Here is a 22,182-nt window from a genome sequence, read left to right on the forward strand (position 1 = left end):
AAATATACTGTAGGATCACTTGTTTTTAAGAAATGAAACTCTGGATTTATGTACCAGCTTAAAAAAAAACCTCTCTAGGCACTTTGTTCAGCAGCTATTTGGATCTTCTCTGAAGTTTTTAGTATGTTTCAAATAAAAGCAGATTTCTTTGTTTCAAGTTAGTGATTTTTGATACCTTATTCATTCATTTATTTAACAAATATTTTCTAGGCATCAATTATAGACTAAGTGTTGTTCAGGATATAAAGTTAAATGTCAACAGACCTTTTCTTTTCTTTTTTTGAGATGGAGTTTCACCATTGTCACCCAGGCTGAAGTGCAATGGTGCCATTTCAGCTCACTGCAACCTCTGACCCCCAGGTTCAAGTGATTCTCCTGCCTTAGCCTCCCAAGTAGCTGGGATAATAGGCTCCTGCCACCATGCCCGGATAATATTTGTATTTTTAGTAGAGACGTGATTTCGTCATGTTGGCCAGGCTGGTCTCAAACTCTTGACTTCAGGTGATCCACCTGCCTCAGCTTCCCAAAATACTAGGATTACAGGTCTCTGTGCCTAACTAACAGACCTTTCTTCAAGGAGCACACTACATAGGCTACATCCCTGGAAGCTACATTAAAAGGTATACATTTACCTTTGCGCTCTGCTGATGTGAATGAAAAATGGTATAGCCACTATGGAAAACATTACGGTAGGCAGTTCCTCAAGAAATTAAAAATAGGGCTGGCCATGGTGGCTCACATCTGTTAATCCCAATACTTTGGGAGGCTGGGGTGGAAGATTGCTTGAGACCAGGAGTTCAAGACCAGCCTGGGTAACATAGTGGGACCCTCATCTACACAAAATAAAAAACAATGAGCTGAGCATGATGGCTCATACTTGTAGTCTCAGCTACTCAGGAACTGAGGCAGGAGGATTGCTTGATCTCAGCAGTTCAAGGCTGAAGTGAGCCAAGATTACATCACTGTACTCCAGCCTGGGTGACAGAGCAAGATCCTATCTCTCTCTCTCTCTTTTTTTTTTTTTTTTTGAGACGGACTTTCACTGTTGCTGCTCAGGTTGGGGTACAATGGCACGATATCAGCTCACTGCAACCTCTACCTCCTGGGTTCAAGCAATTCTCCTGCCTCAGCCTCCCAAGTATCTGGAAATACAGGTGCCCACTACCATGCCCAGCTAATTTTTTGTATTGTTAGTAGAGATGGGGTTTCACCATGTTGGCCAGGCTGGTCTTGAACACCTGACCTCAGGTAATCCACTTGCCTTGGCCTTCCAAAGTGCTGGTATCACAGGCGTGAGCCACTGTGCCTGTCCAAGACCCTGTCTTTTGAAAAAAAAATTAAAAATAAAATTACCATATGACCCAGCAATTCCACTTCTGAGTATATACCCCAAAGAATTGAAAGCAAAAGCTCAAACACTTGAACATTCATGTTTATATTTGTTTGTTCTCACATTGCTATAAAGAGACACCTGAGACTGTGTAATTTATAAAGAAAAGAGGTTTCTTTGGCTCGCAGCTCTGCAGGCTATACAGGAAGCATGGCAGCTTCTGCTTCTGGGGAGGCCTCAGAGAGCTATTACTCATGGTGGAGGGCAAAGTGGGAGCAGGACCAAGAGAGAGAGAGAGGAGGTGCCACATACTTTTAAACAACCAGACCTCAAGAGAACTCTATCACAAGAACAGCACCAAACTGACAGTGCCAAACCATTCATGAAGGATCCATCCCCATGATCCAATCACCTCCCACTGGGCCTCTCCTCCAACATTGGGGATGACAATTCAATATGAGATTTGGGTGGGGACACAGATCCAAACCATATCAAGGTTCATAGCAGCATTATTCACAATAGCCAAAAAGTGTACGCAACACTAGTGTCCATCAACAGATGAATGGGTCAACAAATGGTGCTGTATATATTCAAGAGAATATTATTCAGCCTCAGGAAGGAAAGAAATTCTGGCACATGCTACAATATGGATGAAAGTTAAAGTGAAATAAACTAATCGTGAAAGGACAAATACTTAGTGATTTCACTTCTAAGAGGTATCTAGAGTAGTGAAATTCATAGAGACAAAAAGGGATCAGAGAGTTAGTGTGTAGTGGGTACAGGTTTTCAGCTTGGAATGATGAAAAAGTTTTGGAGAAAGATGATGATGGCTGCACAACAATGTGAGTGTACCTAACGGCACTGAACTATACCTTACAATATTTAAAATGGCAAATTTTACGTTATGTATATTTTACTACTATTAAAAAAAGGATATACATTTATAAGGAACCAAGTGATGTTGGGGACTTAAAAAGGGAGTACTTAGTTCCTTTGGGGGCTAAGAAGGGTTTTCTCAAGAAGACACTTGAGCAGGGAGACAACTTGTATGGTGGAAAGGGTCGGGAGTCCTGGGTCTCAGATCCACTCTGTCGCTTAGTAGTGGACCTTATACATATAACTGGACAAGTGACATAACTCCGTTAGAGACAGTGTAGAATGTCTCAAGGATGCTGAACCAGATGTCTTTTTGAACCAGATGACTTTTTGTTTTTCTTTTCTTTTTCTTTTTCTTTTTTTTTTTTTGAGACAAGGTCTCACCCTGTGGCCCAGGCTTGAGTACAGTGGTAGGATCACAGCTCACTGCAACCTCCACCTCCCGGGTTCAGGTGATTCTCCTACCTGAGTTTTCTGAGTAGCTGGGACTATAGGCATGTAGCTGGGACTACAGGCGTGTACCATCATGCCTGGCTAATTTTTGTATTTTTTGGTAGAGATGGGCTTTCACCATGTTGGCCAGGATGCTCTTCAACTTCTGACCTCGTGATCTGCCTGCCTCAGCCTCCCAAAGTGCTGGGATTACAGGTGTGAGCTGCCATGCCCGGCTAGATGATGTTTTTGAATCACAGTTCATTTATGAGCAATGTGGCCTTGGTCAAGTTAAAAAGTGGACACCAGCTGGGCACAGTGGCTCATGCCTGTAATCTCAGGACTTTGGGAGGCTGAGGTGGGCAAATCACGAGGTCAGGAGTTTGAGACTAGCCTGACCAACATGGTGAAACCCCATCTCTACTGAAAATACAAAAAATTAGCTGGGCATAGTGGCAGGCACCTGTAATCCCAGCTATTTAGGAGGCTGAGGCAGGAGAGTCGCTTGAACCTGGGAGGTGGAGGTTGCAGTGAGCTGAGATCGTGCCACTGTATTCCAGCCCTGGTGACAGGGTGAGACTCTATCTCAAAAAAAATAAAAATAAAGTGGAAACTTTTTTTTTATTTCTTGTGTCTATAGGCTATACAAAAAGTGGGCGTCTTTAAGTCTTGGTTTCTTCAACTATAGATGGGGAGCTTATAGCCCATCTCATAGGGTTGTTGTGAAGGTGTAATTAGATGTTATATGTGAAACCACTAGCACAGCACCTGCCACAAACTAAGTGCTCAGTAAATGTTAGTAGCTTTTATTTTCAGAACTGTAGCTATAAAATAGGGTTACATTACTTGTCTTCAAACTTTTGAGTTACTTCGAGGTTCAATTGAGATACTGTATGTGGAAGAGCTTTGTGTGGAAGTTAGACAGTGGTCTTACGGGTGGGAAGATCTGGGCACTCAGTCCCATTGGAGGGAACAGCATAAGCAAAAGGCAGGAGGCCAAGAAGTGTTGGGTGTTAGGATTGATTGTAATGTTGGAGTATGAAAGAGATTAGCAGGAAATAAAGCCAGAAAGAGAAAACTGGGATAGTTTATGAAGGGTCTTGGAGGCCCAGCTAAGAAGTGCTTGCAGATGTAGAGTCCATGGAATCTAAGTGGACATGAGAGGGCAAGGATCATGCCATGATTTGATTTGGCATTGAGAGTTCAATTTGGAGGGTATGTTAAGCTACCTTCAAGCTGGTCCCTAATGAATCTCATTTCCTGATATTCATGTTCTGTGCAATTTCTTCTTCTTGAGCATCATCTGGATCTAGTAACTTGCTTTAAAAAAAGAGAACACAACTAGGTGTGGTGGCCTAGCTTTAACTTTCATCCACCATGCCTTTAATCCCAGCACTTTGGGAGGCTGAGGCAGGCTGATCACTTTGGGAGGTTGAGGGCAGGATTTGAGACCAGCCTGGCCAACATGGTGAAAACTCATCTTTACTAAATATACAAAAATTAGCTGGGTGTGGTGGCAGGTGCCTGTAGTCCCAGCTACTTGGGAGGCTGAGTCAGGAGAACCACTTGAACCCAGGAGGTGAAGGTTGCAGTGAGCCTAGATCTGCACTCCAGCTTGGGCGACAGAGCGAGACTCTGTCTCAAAAAAAAAAAAAAAATAAAATAAAATAAAAATAAAAGGGAGAGAAAGACTGACTTCTACCTTGCTTGCCTTCTCTTGCTCTCTGGCTCCCCCGCTCTGTTGGAAACCAGCAATCATGCTGTGAGCTGCCCTATGGAGAGGCCAGAGGTGGTGGAATCAATGTATCTGGCCAATGATCATTGAGCACCTGAGGCTTGCCGGCAGCCATGTGAGTGAGCTGGAAAATGGATCTTCCCCCAGGTGTGCCTTGAGATGACTGCAGCCTTAGCTGTCGCCTTGATTGCAACTTCATGAAGACCCTAACCCAGAGGCAGCCAGCTAAGCTGAGTCTAGGTTCCTAACACACAGAAAATGTGAGACCACCCATGTTTGTTATTTTAAGCCAATAAGTTTTGGGGTTATTTGCTTCACAGCAATAGGTAACAAATATAGAGGAGAATCGGAGTTTGAAGCACTGGCAGGCTACACGGGTGAGGCCCAGTTGTTAGGAGAGGTGCTGGAATTCCGCAAATGAAGTAGGAGCTGGGATTTTAGGTACAGGGCTGGCCAAGGGGTGAACTAACTAGATTGTAGAGGGTGAAAGGGTAGGAAGAGACGAGAAAAGAAAGAAAAGGAATAGGAAGATGAGGGAAAAGGGTAAAGCTAAAGGAAAAGGGAAGGAGAAAGAAGAAAGGGGAAGAGAGAAAAGAAGAGGAGTAAGAGGAGGGCAGAGAACTGAGCATGACTCTTGGGATGTGGAGGATCTGGAGGCAAAGATGAGAGACTGACCTTACTTACCATTGTATCCATTATAATACTTAGTTTTTACTATAGCTCCGTGTGATAGGTCTTTTATTTTATTTTATTTTATTTTTTGAGTCAGAGTTTCGCTCTTGTTACCCAGGCTGGAGTGCAATGGCGCGATCTCGGCTCACTGCAACCTCCGCCTCCTGGGCTCAGGCAATTCTCCTGCCTCAGCCTCCTGAGTAGCTGGGATTACAGGCACGCGCCACCATGCCCAGCTAGTTTTTTGTATTTTTAGTAGAGACGGGGTTTCACCATGTTGACCAGGATGGTCTCCATCTCTCAACCTTGTGATCCACCCGCCTCGGCCTCCCTAAGTGTTGGGATTACAGGCTTGAGCCACCGTGCCTGGCCGGGATAGGTCTTTTATTATTATTATTGTCACGGACAGATGAGAAAGCTGCGAGGCTAAATAACCTGACCAAGGCCAAGTAGCCATTTAGTGGTGGAGCTAGGATTCAGATCCAAGTTTGCCTGGGACCCAGAGCTCTTAACTACAGGGCTACAGTGCCTACAACCGTACTCTTTCTATGTTAGACACTGGCTTCCTTATTAATTAGGATCAGGTTTGGCTGTCCATACTGGACATAAGTATATAGCAGTGGATTTAATACGACAGAAATTTATTCCTCCTTCTGTAAGAGCTGTCTGGAGGAAGCAATCAAGGGTTGGTGCTATCCCCTAGAGATGGTGGCTTCATGGTGCCATCTGTGCCCCAGGCTCTTAAGTTTATTCTTCATTATCCTAGTACACGACCTCTACTCTCAAGATCATTTCATGGGCCAAGATGACTCCTGGAGCTCCAGCCATCAACTATAGGCTGGGAAAAGGAGGTGGGAGAAGTTTGTCTCAATCAAGTTATGTTCCTCTAAGCAGGCTTCTTAGAAATCCCAGTCAGTTAATCCCAGTTAAGGGCATGGTGCCCAATAAGACTGCTTTCACTTCAGATGCCAGCTACAAGTTCTGGGGTCCCCTGGCCACTTGCACTTCTGACAAACCGGCTGAAAATTTGGGTGTTCCTGTGACCCCTTAAGGTTCTATAATTTGCTAGAATGACACAGAACTCAGGAAACACTATACTTAGGATTATAGTTTAATTATAAGAGATATAAATCAGGGCCAGTCAAGTAGAGAGGTCAAGGGCAAGTGCTGGGAGGGTCCTGAACGCAGAGCTTCCATGCCTTCTCCCTGTGGTGTCAGGGTGTATCACCTTCCTGGCACATCAATGTATTCACCAACCAGGAAGCTTTTCTGGGCTTGGATGTCCAGAGTTTTTATCAGAGTTTCATTATACAGGCATGATTGATTGAATCACTGGCCTTATGATTGAACTCAATCTCCAACTCCCTCAAAGCTCCAAACCTCTAATCACATGGTTGGTCTTTCTGGTGACCAGCCACCATCCTGAGTCATCACTTTAGCATAAAATTAGATGTGATCTAAGGGACTCATGAATAATAAAGACACTCTTATAGCTTGGGAGATTTCAAGGGTTTTAGATGTTGCCTCCCAGGAATCCAATACAAAGACCAGAGGAATTTTTTAAAATCATACAACATTTCCCCTACTCTAGGAGCTCCTACTATGTGCCAGGCATTGTGCTAGGCTATTCCTTCCATCCATCCATCCATCCATTCATCCATCCACACATACATCTGTTATTTAAATGTTTTATAGTGCTATATCAGCTTTTCTGCAAGAAACAGAAAAGCTAGTTAATAGGATTTTAAAATAGAAGATGAATTTACTTACAAAACTAGAAATCCAAGGGAAAGCAGTTGCTTTTTTGGTTCAGATGCTGTACAATGTCTGCAGACACCTAAGCTCTCCCTGTCATTGTGCCCCAATTATCATGTTTATTTTTGTTTTGAAGGAATGTTTTATTTTAGAACATTTACAGATAAAAATGAGAAGCTGGTGCAGAGTCCCCAGTACCCCATATGCTGTTTCCTCAATTGTTAACATCTTACATTAATATGGTATTTTTTTTTTGCAATTAGTGAACCAATGTGATATGTTAGTACGAACTGAAGTGTATACTTCATTCAAATTTCCTTAGTTTTTACCTAATATCCCTTTTCTGTTCTAGGATCCCATCCAGAATGCCAGATTACATTCAGTCCTCATTTCTCCTTAGGCTCCTCTTGGCTGTGACAGTTTTTCAGCTTTTCTTACTTTTTATGACCTTGACAGTTATAAGGAGTACAAAGACCAGACAAATTACTGGCCAGGTATCTTATAGAATGTCCTTCAATTGGTATTCATCTCATGTTTTTCTCATTATTAGTCTGGGATTACAGGCTTTGGGAGAAAGACCACAGAGATAAACCACCAAACCATGTTGATTTTGTCTTCATATTTTCACTTCATTATCATAGGTAGCTGCTGTGAGCACTCCAGATTCAGGGCTACATTCAAAGATGGAAAGAGGCAGAAAAATGGAGAGAAGAGCCATGTCTGTCCCCTTTTTTTCTTTATTATTTTTCTGAGACAGGCTCTCGCTCTGTTGCCCAGGCTGGAGTGCAGTGGCCAAAGTGCTGGGATTATAGGATGAGCCAGTGGGCCTGGCCTGTCTGTCCATTTTAAAAAAATCAGCAAGGTCACCCCTCCTCCTGACAGGCTCAGAAGGTAGGGAACAGGATGCTCATACTTGTTTTAGACCTTGATTGGGACTGAGCACATTGTCACCAGAATAAAATCAGGCTTCTACGAGTATAGATGGATGCAGACCAGTGGATGGCAGGCCAACAACTGGTCGTGTCTGCTCAACTGTTTATTCTGTATGAGACTGAACTGTACTGGGTGCTATGAAAGGACATAAGAGATGGAGCATTCTATTACATTTTTCCAGAAATTATACATTCTGATAAACATTCTCATTTGAAGGCATTATTGTAGAAGGATGGAGTCATCCCACTGAATCTTTGGTTACTCAATCAAATCCATCCTTAGGAGATAAACATTGATCATATGTCACATGTGCTATCAACTGTAAAAACCAGTTCTAAAGAGTTATTTCTGTCCAGGTGCAGTGGCTCATGCCTGTAGTTCCAGCACTTTGTGAGGCTGAGGTGGGACAATCCCTTGAGGTCAGGAGTTTGAACCCAGCCTGAGCAACATAGTGAGACCTCATCTGTACAAAAAAATACAAAAAATTAGCTGGGTGTAGTGGTGTGCACCTGCAGTCTCAGCTATTCAGGAGCCTGAGGCAGAAGGATTGCCCAGGAGTTCAAAGTGATAGTGAGTGATGATTGCGTCACTGCACTCCAGCCTGGGTGACAGAGCAAGACCCACTCCCTAGAGAAACAAACAAATAAACAAGTAATCAGTCATTCCTAAAGCAATGAAGCAATGCTACATTTCGAGAATAAGCATTTAGTCAACTTCCCCAAAGTGACAAGTTGGAGAGTATTACCCTTTCCTAGATGTCTATGATTAAAAAAAAAAAATCAAATCTGTCATATTATAGTCACATCTTACAACACCTTGCCGTTGACATGTTTATGGCCTAGATGAGGAAACTAACAGAGGTGGATGGAGAGCAAACAGCGCAAGACTGTTTAGTATGGTGGTAGGTTATGTATTACAGGCGACATATTCTGTGGGAGTTTATTTATTTATGAGACAGAGTCTCACTCTGTCACCCAGGCTGGAGTGCAATAACCTGATCTCACGGCAACCTTCTGAGGGAGTTTAGAGCAGACAAAGATCAGAGAAGGCAGGCATCACAGAAGAGCTTCAGAGAGGTGGGGCCCAATGTGGCTGTGAAGGATAGTCTGGCTGTCCTTAATCTCCCTCCTCCCCTGCCTTGAGACCCGGATTACTCTAATATAGCTGTTTATTCTCTCTTTATTAAGCACTTAGTTACTTATTTTCATTAATTCTCAGTTTATTTGTTAAGGTCTTGTGATTTTTACTTTGTAATCTTAATTAAATAACTTTAAAAAAATTTTAGGAGAAAAATTGCTCAGGCAGGAGTGCAGTGGCTATTCACAAGTGTGATCATTGCACACTGCTGCCTCAAACTACTGCACTCAAGCAATTCTTCTGTCTCTGCCTCCAAAGTAGCTAGTACTACAGTTGCATGCCATCAACCTGGCTAAATTACCTTTTTGCACAGTGTTTTATATGGTAGTCTTTGCAGCCGCATAGATCAATATTTGAATTCAAGCTCTAGTGCTTAACTGGCTTTGTGGTCTTGTGGAAATTTCTTACTTTCTCTCATTCTATTTTTTATTTAATAACAATCCCAACCAGGCTGTTGTGAGACTGTAATAAGATGAAGCAAGGGGACACAGATCATAGTGTACCCCCAAAGAAAGCGCTCGTTAATGGCATCTACTGTGATAACCACCATATCAGTGACAGGGGCAATGGTGATGTTAATAGAAACTCATGGAAAGGGATGGCCAGGAAGAAACACCTACTTGGTTTTCACCATTTTGTCACTGTTAAGTTGACATGAATGTCTGCTCACCAAAAGTCAGTTTCATTTCCCTTGACATTTTAATAATCTTTACGTTAGAAACAGCAAAGATGGACTCAGGTACTCAGGGAGCTTCTATTCTATCATCTGCGAAGGCACCAACCTTGTGACTCAAACTGTTGAGCAGAGATCAGGCAATATTCTACATGAGACACTGGCACAAGCACAAGAGATCTTGGAACATCTGCAATTAGTTGACAGTTTATTAGGGCTTGAAAACCAATCTAAAGAAAGTTATGCTTTAAATCAACGGTGGTTGTCAATGAGCCCGTGAAGGAATCCTTACTAGGGTCCTCAGGCTTCTACTGAAACTCATACTGCTAGCAACAAAAAGCCTCCCAAACAGAAAGTCAATCTAGTTCAATCAATTGAGGCAGAATTATGGTATGAAGTTTCCACATCACTGAATGACCATGGGTTTAGAGGTGTGTACCATAAAATAACTGTGGGTGTTGGACATTTAGCAAGTTGTTTTATTCCTAATTGCTGGCATTTGCTTAATTGTTTTCTTAATTCTAATTTATGTTTTTAAGTTCTAGTTTGTTTACATACTCCATAGTTCCCAATTGCCTTTATTTAAATGTTTATTTAATTTTATTTACTTTTTTTTCCTTTTTTTTTGAGGTGGAGTCTTGCTGTCGCTCAGGCTGGAGGGCAGTGGTGTGATCTCAGCTCACTGCAACCTTGGACTCTGGGGTTCAAGTGATTCTCCTGCCTCAGCCTCCCGAATAGCTGGAATTACAGGCGCCACCACTAAGCCCAGCTATTTTTGTGTGTGTGTATTTTTTAGTAGAGATGGGGTTTCACCATGTTGGCCAGGCTAGTCTCAAACTCCTGACCTCATGATCCACCCTCCTAGGCCTCCAAAAGTGCTGGGATTACAGGTGTGAGCCATGGTGTCTGGCCTATTTATGTTTTTATATATCTTGCTTTGCTTACATAACTCATTGTTTGGAGTCAGATAGAAATGACAAAAATTCCCCATTGCTAATTAGCCTCATCCTCATGACTGATTAGTTAAGATTATGAGCCTAGGAGGGCAGAGAGGAGTCCTAGTAATGAGTCACAGGATCACTGAATTTTAGAGCTGGACGGAATCTTAGAGTTTAATGCATCTTTCAGTTAGAATTCTGTGGTTTTGCATCTTCAGCGTTGGAGAATTATGAAAGGTTGACCGCTTGCTCTTGCTCCTTTTGGAAAAAATGCCTAAGGATTTGGTGACAGCTTTGAAAAGCAAATTAAGAATAAAGAAAAAACCCAATCAGTGACGACTATGAGTAACCCATAATGGGGGCTTGAAAGAAGAATTGGAAACTTGACACATCAATGGGCTATAGAAGAGCAGGGAATATTAATGAACATGAAGGGGGTCCTTCTTTGGAGGTAAGTAAGCAGAGTGGATTTTTTGGAACTCCCTCCTCAGCAGCTGTGCAGTTTGTAAGGATTTTAGCTTGCCTAACTGTAAGCTTAGCTATTAGCTTTGCAGTGGGGAGTATTTAAAAGTACACACAACATATGAAGGAAAGAACCTGGAACCGAGTAGCCTGCTTCATTCCAAGAATCCATCTGGCATTTAAAGAACTGCTTGTCCTACATTAAACCCTGCAGAGTAAGAGCCATTTTTCATATCCTCATACCCCTATTTTTGGTTTCAGGTAAGACAGCTTACTGAGTTTGGGGAATGAACAAGGAGACTGTTCTGAACCACGGAACCAAAGGACTCATTTTGAGCTCCATGAATCTAAAATGGGGAACACACGTTGAAGCCCGTTTGGGAAATCAGCTTAAGAGCAATCTCAAGTCTCCACAAGAGGCGAGGTCCATATGCCAAAATAATGTGAGCCTTCAGTTATTTGTAGACAGAATACAATGGAAGAAGAGGTGTTATAGATACGAAAAATCGTGGCTGGATTCACCAACATTAAATGACTCATGGTGACGGGGTCAGTTGACAAGTGAAATCCTATCTCTTCCTAAAAAACATATCGTTGTAATGAAGAGCTCGTTTTTGCAGCTTCAGTTCGTCTGGAGGCATCGAATAGCAAACGCTGCCAAAGGAGTAGTCCCTGGATTACCAGGAGTTGCAGAGTGTGTAAAGTGTTGTAAACCTTGAAATTAGTCCTGGACTGCAGGCATTTTCCCTTCTCCCAGACTCGCTTCCCTGTGACACATTTCCTCTTTCAAGGGAGTCTATGGCACTCAGGTCCGCTCAGCTCAGACCTCAAGCACGCGGGACCAGGGGCTCCCACCTTAACTGGTCACCCCTTGAGGGACAGCGCAAGGTCCGGGTACTGGCGCCAACATTGAGCGGCGCCCTCTCGGTTACCATGGCGACCGCGGGTGGGGCGGGGCCCCCAATCGCCGCTTCCCCGCCTCTGCCCAAGACCTTTCGAACGCTCCAATTGGGACAACCTTTCTTGCCTCTGTCCCGCCCCGTTCGGCTCCGAGGGCTTTGCTATTGGCCCGGGACGAGCGGCCCGGTACCCAGAGGGCAACACCTCCTGACGGGAGAGCGGGAAAGTGCACCAGGCGCTGTCCGAGGCGTGAAGCTCACAAGTGCGGCGGGGGAGTACACAGTTGGCTTTGGAGTAAGTTGTCCTCTGTCCCATACACAAGCCCCGGCGCCCATGACTGCCAACAGCAGGGAGTAGGCGTTGGGGTGCGGGCGCAGCGTTTGTAGGCCGGCCAGGTCCATCTCCGGCGGCGAGGACGCGACGAGGCTGGAGCGAGAATCAGGCGGCGCACCCCGGAGCGCGGGGCAACAGAGGCCAGAGGGGACTGGCCGGGCCCCGGGGGCGGTGCCGGCGGCGGCGGCGGGAGGCGCAGGGCCCAATGAGCGCGCGCGCCGCCCCGGGGGCGGGGCCTGAGGAGCGCTCCCCCGCCCTCGCCGGCCCCCGCCCCTCCCCCCGGCGCGGGGCCGCAGTGAGTGAGTGGCACTGGCAGCCTGTCAATCCCTCGGCCCAGCGGCCTTCCAGCCTGGTCCGCGGCGGCTGCTGGCTGGGTGCGGGGCTCCGGCGGCGGCGGCGGCGACTTCTCCCGCCCCTTCCATCCGCTGTCCACTCGACGCGTGGCCCGCCGGGGCCCTCCTCCGGGCTCCGCGCCCCCGCCGCCTCCGCCCGCCCGCTCCCAAACTTTCCTCCTCCGGCCCCCTCGCTCCCCGCGGCCCGCCCGCAGGCCTCCTCCTCCGCCGCCGCCGCCCGCCGCCGCCGCTGCCTCCCCCGGGGCCGCCGGGGCTCGGATCCCGCCCGGCCGAGGCGGCGGCGGCGGGCAAGGAGGGCAGGGCGCAGGCCGGCGCGGGAGGCGGCGGGCGTCCCGGCAACTCCGCCGGCGCTGAGGAGCAAGTTGCGCGGGGCCGCCCGGTGGGGCGCGCGGCGGCGAGGAGGCGGCGCGGCGGCCGCGTGAGGGCAGCGGGCGCCGCCGCCTCCGCCTCTGCCACCGCCGCGGAGCCCGGCGCTTCCGCCCGCCGCTTCTCCTCAGCCTCGGGGGCGGCGGAAGCCGGAGCCGGGCGCCGGTCCGCATCGCCTCAGCCGCGGGCCCTGCTGGCCGGGCCGCCTCCTCCCCGCGCGGGCGGGGAGCGCGCGGCCGCCTCCCCCTCCCCCTCCCCCTCTTTCTTCTCCTCCCTCGCCGCCGCCGCCGCCGCCGCCGCCGCCTCAGCCTTCTCCTCAGCCGCCGCCCGCTCCCGCCCGCGCGCGGCGGGATGGACGATCAATCCAGGATGCTGCAGACTCTGGCCGGGGTGAACCTGGCCGGCCACTCGGTGCAGGGGGGCATGGCCCTGCCGCCTCCCCCGCACGGCCACGAAGGGGCGGACGGCGACGGCAGGAAGCAGGACATCGGCGACATCCTTCACCAGATCATGACCATCACCGACCAGAGCTTGGACGAGGCGCAAGCAAAGTTGGTGTCGTCTCATTAAGCATCTTTTGTGTGTGTGCTGGAGCCGCGCCGCGGCCGAGTCGGGGCCGGGGGTGGCGCCCGGGGCCGCAGCCCCCGTCGGGGAACTTTCTCTGAAAGCCGGCCGCCCGCCCCGGCCTCGAGGGGGACTTGCCCGCGCCCCCCGAAGCGGGCGGGAGCCGGCCAAGTTGCTCTGGGGGGCTCGGGACGGACCCGGCGCGGCGCGGATTCCGGGGCGTCCTTTCCCCGGTCCTGCCCCTCGCAGCCCGGCCCCCTCCCACGGATTCAAACCTCCGCTCCGGACCCCCGTGCGGGCCGCGCCACCGGGAACGGCAACTTTCTCCTCCCGCCGGGAGTCCCGGAGCCGACTCCCCGTGGCCGCGGGACGACCTCGCCATGCAGGCGGGCCTCCCGGCCCGGCGCGGGGCGATGGGCGGTTCCCTGGCGGGTCCGGGTGCGGACGGCCAAGTTCTCGGGAAGGGAGGGCCGCCTGGCAAACTTTGCCGAGCTGTCACCCGCCCGCTGGCCGCAGTCGGCCGGCCGGCCGCGGCGCGCGCCCGCTCCCCCTGTGCAGCAGCCGTCGCGGGAGCCGCCTCCCCACCCGTCCGCTCCCCTGGTTCCCCTCTGCCAGCCCCCGCGGCGACGCTCCCCGAGTGGGTTCGCGTCTGCCGTGGCCGAGGCTGCTGCCTGCCGGGCAGATGTGTCCGCCTCGTTCTGGCTGCAGCTTTAGCCGCCGGGACTTGCTGGCTGCCGGGAACTAGTCAGTTGGAGTTTTTGTGGACTTCCCAGGGTTCAAAAGGGCCTTCCAGAATGGGGGGCCGGAATTAATTCTTGGGTCTAACTTAAAGGAAGGCGCCATATTATTCCATAGGTGATGCTAATACCTTTGTGTTTTGTTATTTGTTTTTTAGGAAACATGCCCTGAACTGTCATAGAATGAAACCCGCGCTCTTCAGCGTCCTGTGTGAGATCAAAGAGAAAACAGGTAAGACGCTGCGCCCCGCAGTGGGCCTGGAGACCCCCGAGGTGGGGGTCGGAGCTACTCCTTCGACTCTCCAGTTGAGAGCTGCTGCTTTTGGGCACCGCCATCTTTGATCATTCTCTCCTTCCCACGTCCTGATCTTGAAAAAAAAAACTGCAATAAATCTGGAGTCGATTTCTCAGTTCTGCTCCTGGTGTAAAATGAAGTGTAGGTACGGACGGGGCTGGGTTGCTGTTCCTAGGCGGCCGCCCCAGGCTGCTGGCGGGGAGGGGTCCGGAGCGCCGGCCGCCCTCTCTCCTATCCTTTCGCCTTGTTTGTGTGTCAGTTTTTAAAAGGAGCAACTGGAGACTGGATGCCACGACCGAGTCCCCGGGAGAAGCATCGCCCGAACTTTGTTTTACTTAGTCTTAAGCTTCAGCTGCACCGATAGAGGAATAGATGCAATTGAACAGACCCCGGTAGCATGCTTGAATAAGTGTTTTAGGTGGGAAGACTACTTTAGAGAATCGAGGAAGGGTAATGATGTGTAGACATATACAATGTATTACACCTCTTAATACTTTTATTATTTTGTATCCTGAAGTCGTTACACTTGTAACTGTGCTTTTAATATGTAAAGTCTATACAGGTCTACAGATGGCAGGTTAAACAATTTTGAAGTGTCCAAATCAGGGAATATATAAGAAGATAGGTTTTGCAGAAGTGCTGGAATGGAAACTACAGGTACATATTAGGCAAATTTTTGGCAATTCGTTTCAATTTAACTTTCGTGTCAGACTTTCTTGATTGAGGGTCTTATAGTCTTGAAGTGAAGTAACTGCTCAAATTGAAGTAGAGATTTAATTTGGATGTTTTAGTTTGTATTGGTATTATCTTCCCTGTATGTGGCAAACAAGTACATTAAACAAGCTCTACTGTTGATTTTTTTCCTGTTCTTTTCTTTCTTTTTTTTTTTTTGTGTGTGTTGAATATATGGTATTTTAAAGTTGCCGTTTCGAAAGTTGAGGCAAAGGAGAAAAAGTTGAAGTCCAGGATTTAGCAGTATCCAAGGGATGCTATTTAAAAGGTTAAATGTGATTGTGTTTAAATTGAGTGTACAAATAGCACAGTGCAAATAATTGTTAGGATGATAAGTGAGTCAGCCTTCTTTGAAACAGATTTTTCGCTTTTCAGTACTATTTGGATCCTAAAAGTAATCAAGAAAAGATGATAAGTTACTGCTGTCTGTTAAACATATATGGTAAACCATAATAAACAGTAAATAGTAAGGGAGCCTAAAGAGTACTTTTCCTGCTTTTCATTCGCATATTATGGCTGGTTTCGTAATGCACAGTGATCCTTTTTTGAATTACTAACTTTTATTTTGTGCTAATTTTTAACCTTTAGAAAGCATTGTGATTTAAAGCAGTAGATAATTTTTGTCTGACTGTAAAATAAGACATCCAGCATTAAGTCTTCAAGATTCTTAGTTTAGAAGCTTAAACGTGTGCACTTCTCAGTAAATTCTGTAGCTTAATGTCCAAGGGTTTTCCTGCTATCAGGGCTCCACTTCAGTTTCTGCTGACAGCTAAGCATGGGGGTATTGACTATGTTGTGAATATTAAGATTGATTTAACTTTATATAGCCTTATGTTACAAGGGAGAAGGGATGGATACTTACTGCTTCTCATCCCCTTCTCATGATTTATATATATTTATTTATTTTTGGCTTTTTAAAGTTTTGGCCTAGCTAGCTTGAGAACTAAACCCAGCAAACTCCTTTTCATGTTGAGACATTTAGCAGCAGGCAGAATTCAATTAGAAAACATAGATCCTTTAGTTACTTATTTGCACAAGACTTAGTTATACTATTCTGAAAGGAAAGTATAGTCAACCGCATGTCAAAGGTGAGTTACAAGAAAGAAGTCTTTTCAGAGTCTGGGATTACTGGCAGGGAGAGCTTTGATAGGGCTATTGCTATTTAAAAAGCAAGAGGCAGCTGACAAAAGAAATTTTTGTGTTTTAAAATTGTTTCTGGGGCTTTCAGTGATAACTTGTAAATTAGATCCTCTTTTTGTGCTTTGGCCATTGGATCCACGTTTGCATGTTATCTCTTTTGTAAAAAGCCAACAGCCGACAAAGAGTAAAGGCGGCTGTCTGGGCAGAGACATCTTCCTGCCAGCCTCTCTAAGCTCGGGAGGAATGGGATTTAAGTACTGAGTGATTGATAGGGGTGAAGCTTTTTCTCTCCTCTCCTTTCTCCCCTACTACTCATAGCTTCACCTTACCCTCCAAAACTAGTTTTAGAATGAGACAGGGATTCAGAATCCTCATTTTGAAATACAACAGCTGTGCAGACATTAGTGTTACCAAAGCAAAGAAGCAGGGCAGCAAATTCCAAGCCCCCAACCCCCTCCTGCCATAGTTAAGCTTCAGAAACATGAACTTACAAAAGAAACATTGTAGAATAGTTGGATATTGCATCAATGTTTTTTTAAAAATTATTTTATTTAATCTAATAATACCTGCAGATTAATTCTTTATAATCTAGAGAAAGTTTACCTAGTCATTTATGAATAGAAATCAGGAACATTATGTTGATGACTCTATTCTGCATAATGGGGGCTTGAGGGTAAACTGTCACTTCAGTGGATAATGTCATTTCAGTTGTGCTTTTCTTCTAAAATAAGAAAATCATTTAAAAAAAATCTGTTTATTTGTAGATCTGCCAGTAGATTTTGAGGTTTCTGATCAGGCAGTGAACACTGCCAGTTCTGATGCACATGGGGGATTTAGTTTAGAAAACACCTATTCCCCCCACCCCACCAGATATGAAAAGATATTTTTCCCTTCTGACAGATAAATGGGTCATCTACTACAATTATATTATTTTCTTGTCGAGAGGTAAGGAAAGTATACTTTTACTATAAGATGCTGCTTTTTCTTGAGAATGTATTCTTTCGTAAAATTTATACCATTATTTTTGGGCAGAAATGGCTCTCATTGTTGAATTGTGATACTTGTGCATTTTGAGAGCAACTGAAAAGTTGTAGGCTTTAAAATCAAGATAGTTGTTTATTTTAAGCTAAGTAACCAGTGAGATTATTGTTAATATGTTAAGATATTTTCCTGATTTTTAAAGCCATGTTTTATCATCTGTCTCTTATTAAATATTCCCTGATGCCACAGGGTCTGTTCACTTGCATATCTCTTGGTGTTTTCCTGCACCTTTTTTTGATCACCTTATAAATCTTAATTGTTGAAGTGCTTTCCTTTGTGAAATATTTCATCCTCAAAAATCTTCGTTCTTTCCAAATCCCTTAATTATGAGATTTTAAGTGAAGGAAATAGTTCTTTTTCAATAAAAAATATTTATTTTTAAATGAAATCTAATATATTTTAGTAGATAATGTGAATCATAGTATTGTGACAAATGTTATGCATGAAAAAAGTCAACACAACCTTTTCCTTTTTAAACTATAGGTTAAAATACTCTATGTTGATGGCTGCCAACCAAACTCTGATTTATTGCCACCACAAACCCTAAATAGCGTTCATTTACTAGTAATGTCTAATGGCATACATGATGGTTTGCCAGATTTGTAGCCTTTGTGAGGCTTATAAGCAGGACTGACTTGGGAAGATCATAAAACTTAATGAACTTCTCTACTGCAGGAGGTGTCCGCAGGGGAAGAGAAAGGCCTGCTTGGCTGGTTGGGCTGGTTGAAGTATTTTTTATGTTTAAGGAGAAGAAAATGACTAGTAAAAATGCTTTACTTTTAAAGAAACCCTCCCTAGAAAGAGTCATAAGAATTTTAGATGTGAAAACTAGATCAAGAGTATAGTTTACTAGTGAGGTTTTATATGCATTTAGTATGTGATGTGAGATTAAACCTTTTATCTTTATTGCTGTAAGTGTGGCTAGATTTCAAAGAGACAAGGCAGTACTGTCATTCGACACCTCTCTATTTAATTCTGAACCTACAGGTTTAGACACTCTTAGGAGTCTTTCTGGTGTGTTTCACTTTTTAAGGTTTCAGTATAAAAATGTTACATTTTTCTTTGTACTGTGCTGTGTGATTCTTTTAATTCCACATGTGTAAAAACCACTTTTTTCAAGTGAAAATTTAGCAAGAAAGGTGAATATTAGTCTAAATGTTATGTATTTTGCGTATGCTTTTAAGTTGTTCTTGTACTATTTTCAATATAATTATCATCATGTTTGAAGTTTTAAAAACAAATGCACTGTTCCATACATGATTCTTTTTGTGTTTTCATGAAACACATTTTGTTTTAATGAACTTATTTTCCAGTTTTTAAAAACTTTTTATTGTGGACAACTTTCAAACATAAATACATGCAGAGAGGAGACTTTCGAACCTCCCATGAACTCAGTGCCCGTCTTCAGGAATTAGCAACAATTGGCCAGTCTTATTTTCTCTGTAATTTCCACCATTCCAAAATAATTTTGAAGTAAATTTTAATGGATCTTTAATGTTTTAAATTTGTATCAATTTTAGACAGGCATTACGTCTGTTTACATTGGAAATAGTAAGTGATTAAATAGGAAGAATGCAAAGGCAATGCAAATTCATAACATTGGAAATGTTATTATAAATTATGTTGCTTTATCAATATATTTTTCATAAAGCAACTTAAGAATATTTTATCTTTTTTTTTCCTGTCTTTATAGATTTGATATCCTACTATAGCTTTTGTAGGAGGTTTTCAGAGAAGTTGTAAAAGAAAGGGATTTTTCTAACTTTCTTTATTTCTCTTCCATCCTAACAAAATCATACATATAGTGTATTTGTAGAAAACCTGTAGAAAAATCTCATTGCCAAGCTGGTTTAAAACTTCATGATCTAAAGTATCATGTGGATATTATCTTTAAAATGTGGGGACATTTTCCAACCTTGTTCTTTATTTTTTTTTTCTTCCTAATAAAAATATATTGAACTCTGTTGTCAATACTAACTTGATCTGTGCAAGTAATTCTTTTGTGCCTTGGTTTTAGTGAACCTCATTTTATTACAGATTTCGGTAGTTTTGGTATTTTATTTGGGACTCATGTTATTTTATTAATTTACATAATTATATTCTGAATCAGAAGTCTATTAATACACTAGCAAAGGAGGCCCTGACTTGCCCCAAAGAGCACACTGGTTGATCGGCTTTCATAAAATATACTTGTCTACATTTTTCATACTATGATGCTTTTCCTGTTCATTAATTTTGCCTGTATAGTTCCATCTCAATTTATAAATTTTGTAAAAGGCTGCTTCTGAGGCAGATTTAAATTAACATTTTAGTTGGATTATTTATATTTTGATACTTTATAGTGGTGTGGTATAGGATGAAGTTACATTATATGAAGTGGGACTATTAAGAATTAAAATCTCATTTCATGAACCACTCCCTAAGTCAGTCTTCACTTTATTTTGTACTTTCACCATGAGGTATCCATTCCAAATAAGTAAATACATCAGCACTAACACATCAAGTTATATAAGGTTTTAGACTATCTTTTCCATATTCGTGTATGTGAACATCTTTAGATATTTATTAGTTCAATATTGACACTATGAAAATAATGTTTTATTTGTTTTCTCAGCAGCCTTGTGTTTTAGCCATTTATGACTGTGATCAGCATGATTTAGGTATTAACTGACTGACAAAACTTACACTTTACCACCATCTTCCTCCCCACCCCAGCCTGTCTTGACCTTTTCAAGCATTTGCTGTACTTCAGTAGACCAATTCAATCTTTAAGTATGAAGACAGTAAATATTTTATATCATTATGTAGTATAAATTGGTAAAAGTTTTTCAGAAGTGGCTCTCAGATTTTTTACAAAGTTATTAAAGTTAATCAGACAAATTGCTATCACATCGAGGTGATAGTGCTATATTTAGCAAATAAATTAATAAGTAATTCTTGAATGAGCTACTGAAAAAATAAGCCATCTTTTTATGCCTTCAAACCCAGAACATATTAAAAAATAAATTTCATTGATCTTTAACACTTGATTCTAATTATCCCCTTTGTAGGCAGAATTGCAACAGGAATTTCTTCTGTATTATTTTTTCATAGCTATATTCCATAGTGTAATATGTTTGTAGGTTTTAATGGTAAGTAGTTTACTTTGGCACTAAATTTGAATGTATATCTAGCAAAAAAATTGGTGTGACAGAATGTATCAAACTCAATTGGCATAGCATTTTTTTGTGTAACTATGTCTACACAACAGGTTAGTAGGAAAACAATTAGAAATATTTATGGATCAAAATAATTGTTAAAAAGTTTTCTACTTTCAACTTAAGTGCTTTAAGGATGTTAAGCTGTTTGGACAATAACTCTTTTTTTGTGATCATATTAATGAGGACTTGGTGTACAATGTAATCCTTTTAATGCTGATGATTCCTCACAATGTTTACACCATTATTTGTGAGACTCCACATATGTTATGGCAAAATCATTTTTTTTTTGTTTCCTTTTATGTGATACATCAGTTTTCAAAGCATATTTCTTAGGCATCAGAGTCCAGCAGGTGGCTTTTTACATTAAAAAATTCATAAATTTTAAATTCCCATAAAATTTTATTTCAAATTCAAATTAACTAATTGAGAATGTCAACATTTTCACTGTCTCCATATTAACATTTATAATAGAACAAATGGTTGCATATAGAAATTATCTGCAACATAGTCTAAATTAAGATTCTAAACAGGCATTACAGATGCTGGTAACTTTGGCAATTATCATTTTTGTTTGGTGAACAGTAGTAAAACAGTGTGCGGTAAAAGTGTTTAGAGAGAGAGGATAAATAAATTGAACAGTTTTGCAATGCAAAGTGGTTTGTGGTGTTTTTGAGGATTTCTTGGCTCTCTCTTAACTGCTATTGTGAGCCTGGAGCAGATTTCCCCATTGCTAATGCCCTAGAAGTATTAATTCACTTTGATATGCTAATTAGAGGGCATTATGCAAGAAATGAGATTAAGTGGCAGCATGAAGCCATTTGCCTGTCAGTAAATTGAGAGCTTTAGCATCAGGAGGAGCTTTGTTTTTTTTTTTTTTCCCCCCTTTTTTTTTTCCTTTAGTTTCTCTTGGTTTTGCATATAAATAAAATTGATTGAAAGGTCTAGAGAAGCTTCCAGAACATTGGTGGATTCTCCTCCCCTCCATGATTATTTAAACGAAATGTTACAGGATTTTTCTGAATATTAATTGACCTAATTGGAGATACTGAATATGAAGTTTTTATTGTACTGTCTCTGTATAAAAATAACTAAAATTTTTGTGTCATCGTCTTTTTTCCCCTAAAACATAATTTCATTAACATGGCTAATGAACTGTTTATCACTTACCTCTTTTCAGAAGCGTAAAATTCTGTTTATGAGCTTGTGCACCAATGTCGCTAAATTGAACTTCACAGGAATATTTTCTTCACTAGGGAAGTAAGGGAGAAGTTGAATTGGGCTTCAGAAAACTATATTAAATAAGCATTAACATTCTAACTTGAATCCATAAAAGCTGTAACAATTAGAATTCTTGGTTAAACTGCCCTTTATATAACCTGTGGAATTTATATTTCAGCACATATCTTATAGGTAAGATTATTGATTATATTTTGTGTGGAAGATGGAATTTCATACTTGATTCAGTTTTTGTTGACTTTTGTGGCCGAAGCTAGGCCTTGGAATTTTTCTCTATAAAGCTATTTTGTGATATTTCATATTATTCTGGAGAAAAATGCATGAATGAATACTAGGATGGCT

The 22,182-nt window shown here is 43.2% G+C and overlaps 1 protein-coding gene and 1 pseudogene across 5 annotated transcripts in view; one reads left to right on the plus strand and one right to left on the minus strand.

Moving 5' to 3' along the window:
• Positions 1-9,550: 9,550 nt before the first annotated feature.
• LOC104653313 (uncharacterized) lies at positions 9,551-12,244 on the minus strand (annotated as a pseudogene). The gene is made up of 2 exons (XR_746524.2): positions 11,219-12,244; positions 9,551-9,733 (listed from the first exon to the last, which is right to left on the minus strand). The product of XR_746524.2 is annotated as an uncharacterized LOC104653313 (transcript).
• Positions 12,044-22,182, plus strand: part of PBX3 (PBX homeobox 3) — a 239,650-nt gene continuing 229,511 nt past the window's right edge. For 2 of the 4 annotated variants that reach the window (XM_003940620.4, XM_010351356.3), the window contains exons 1-2: positions 13,163-13,446; positions 14,355-14,428. In XM_003940620.4, coding sequence (XP_003940669.2) covers positions 13,247-13,446; positions 14,355-14,428 — 274 coding nt within the window. In that variant the 5' untranslated portion in view covers positions 13,163-13,246. Of the gene's footprint in view, positions 12,138-13,162; positions 13,447-13,960; positions 14,204-14,354; positions 14,429-22,182 lie in introns of those variants that run through there. The other 2 variants (XM_010351355.3, XM_010351354.3) reach the window with 2 other exon arrangements.

Source organism: Saimiri boliviensis, chromosome 2, assembly GCF_048565385.1.
Source record: "Saimiri boliviensis isolate mSaiBol1 chromosome 2, mSaiBol1.pri, whole genome shotgun sequence".
NCBI lineage: Eukaryota > Metazoa > Chordata > Mammalia > Primates > Cebidae > Saimiri > Saimiri boliviensis.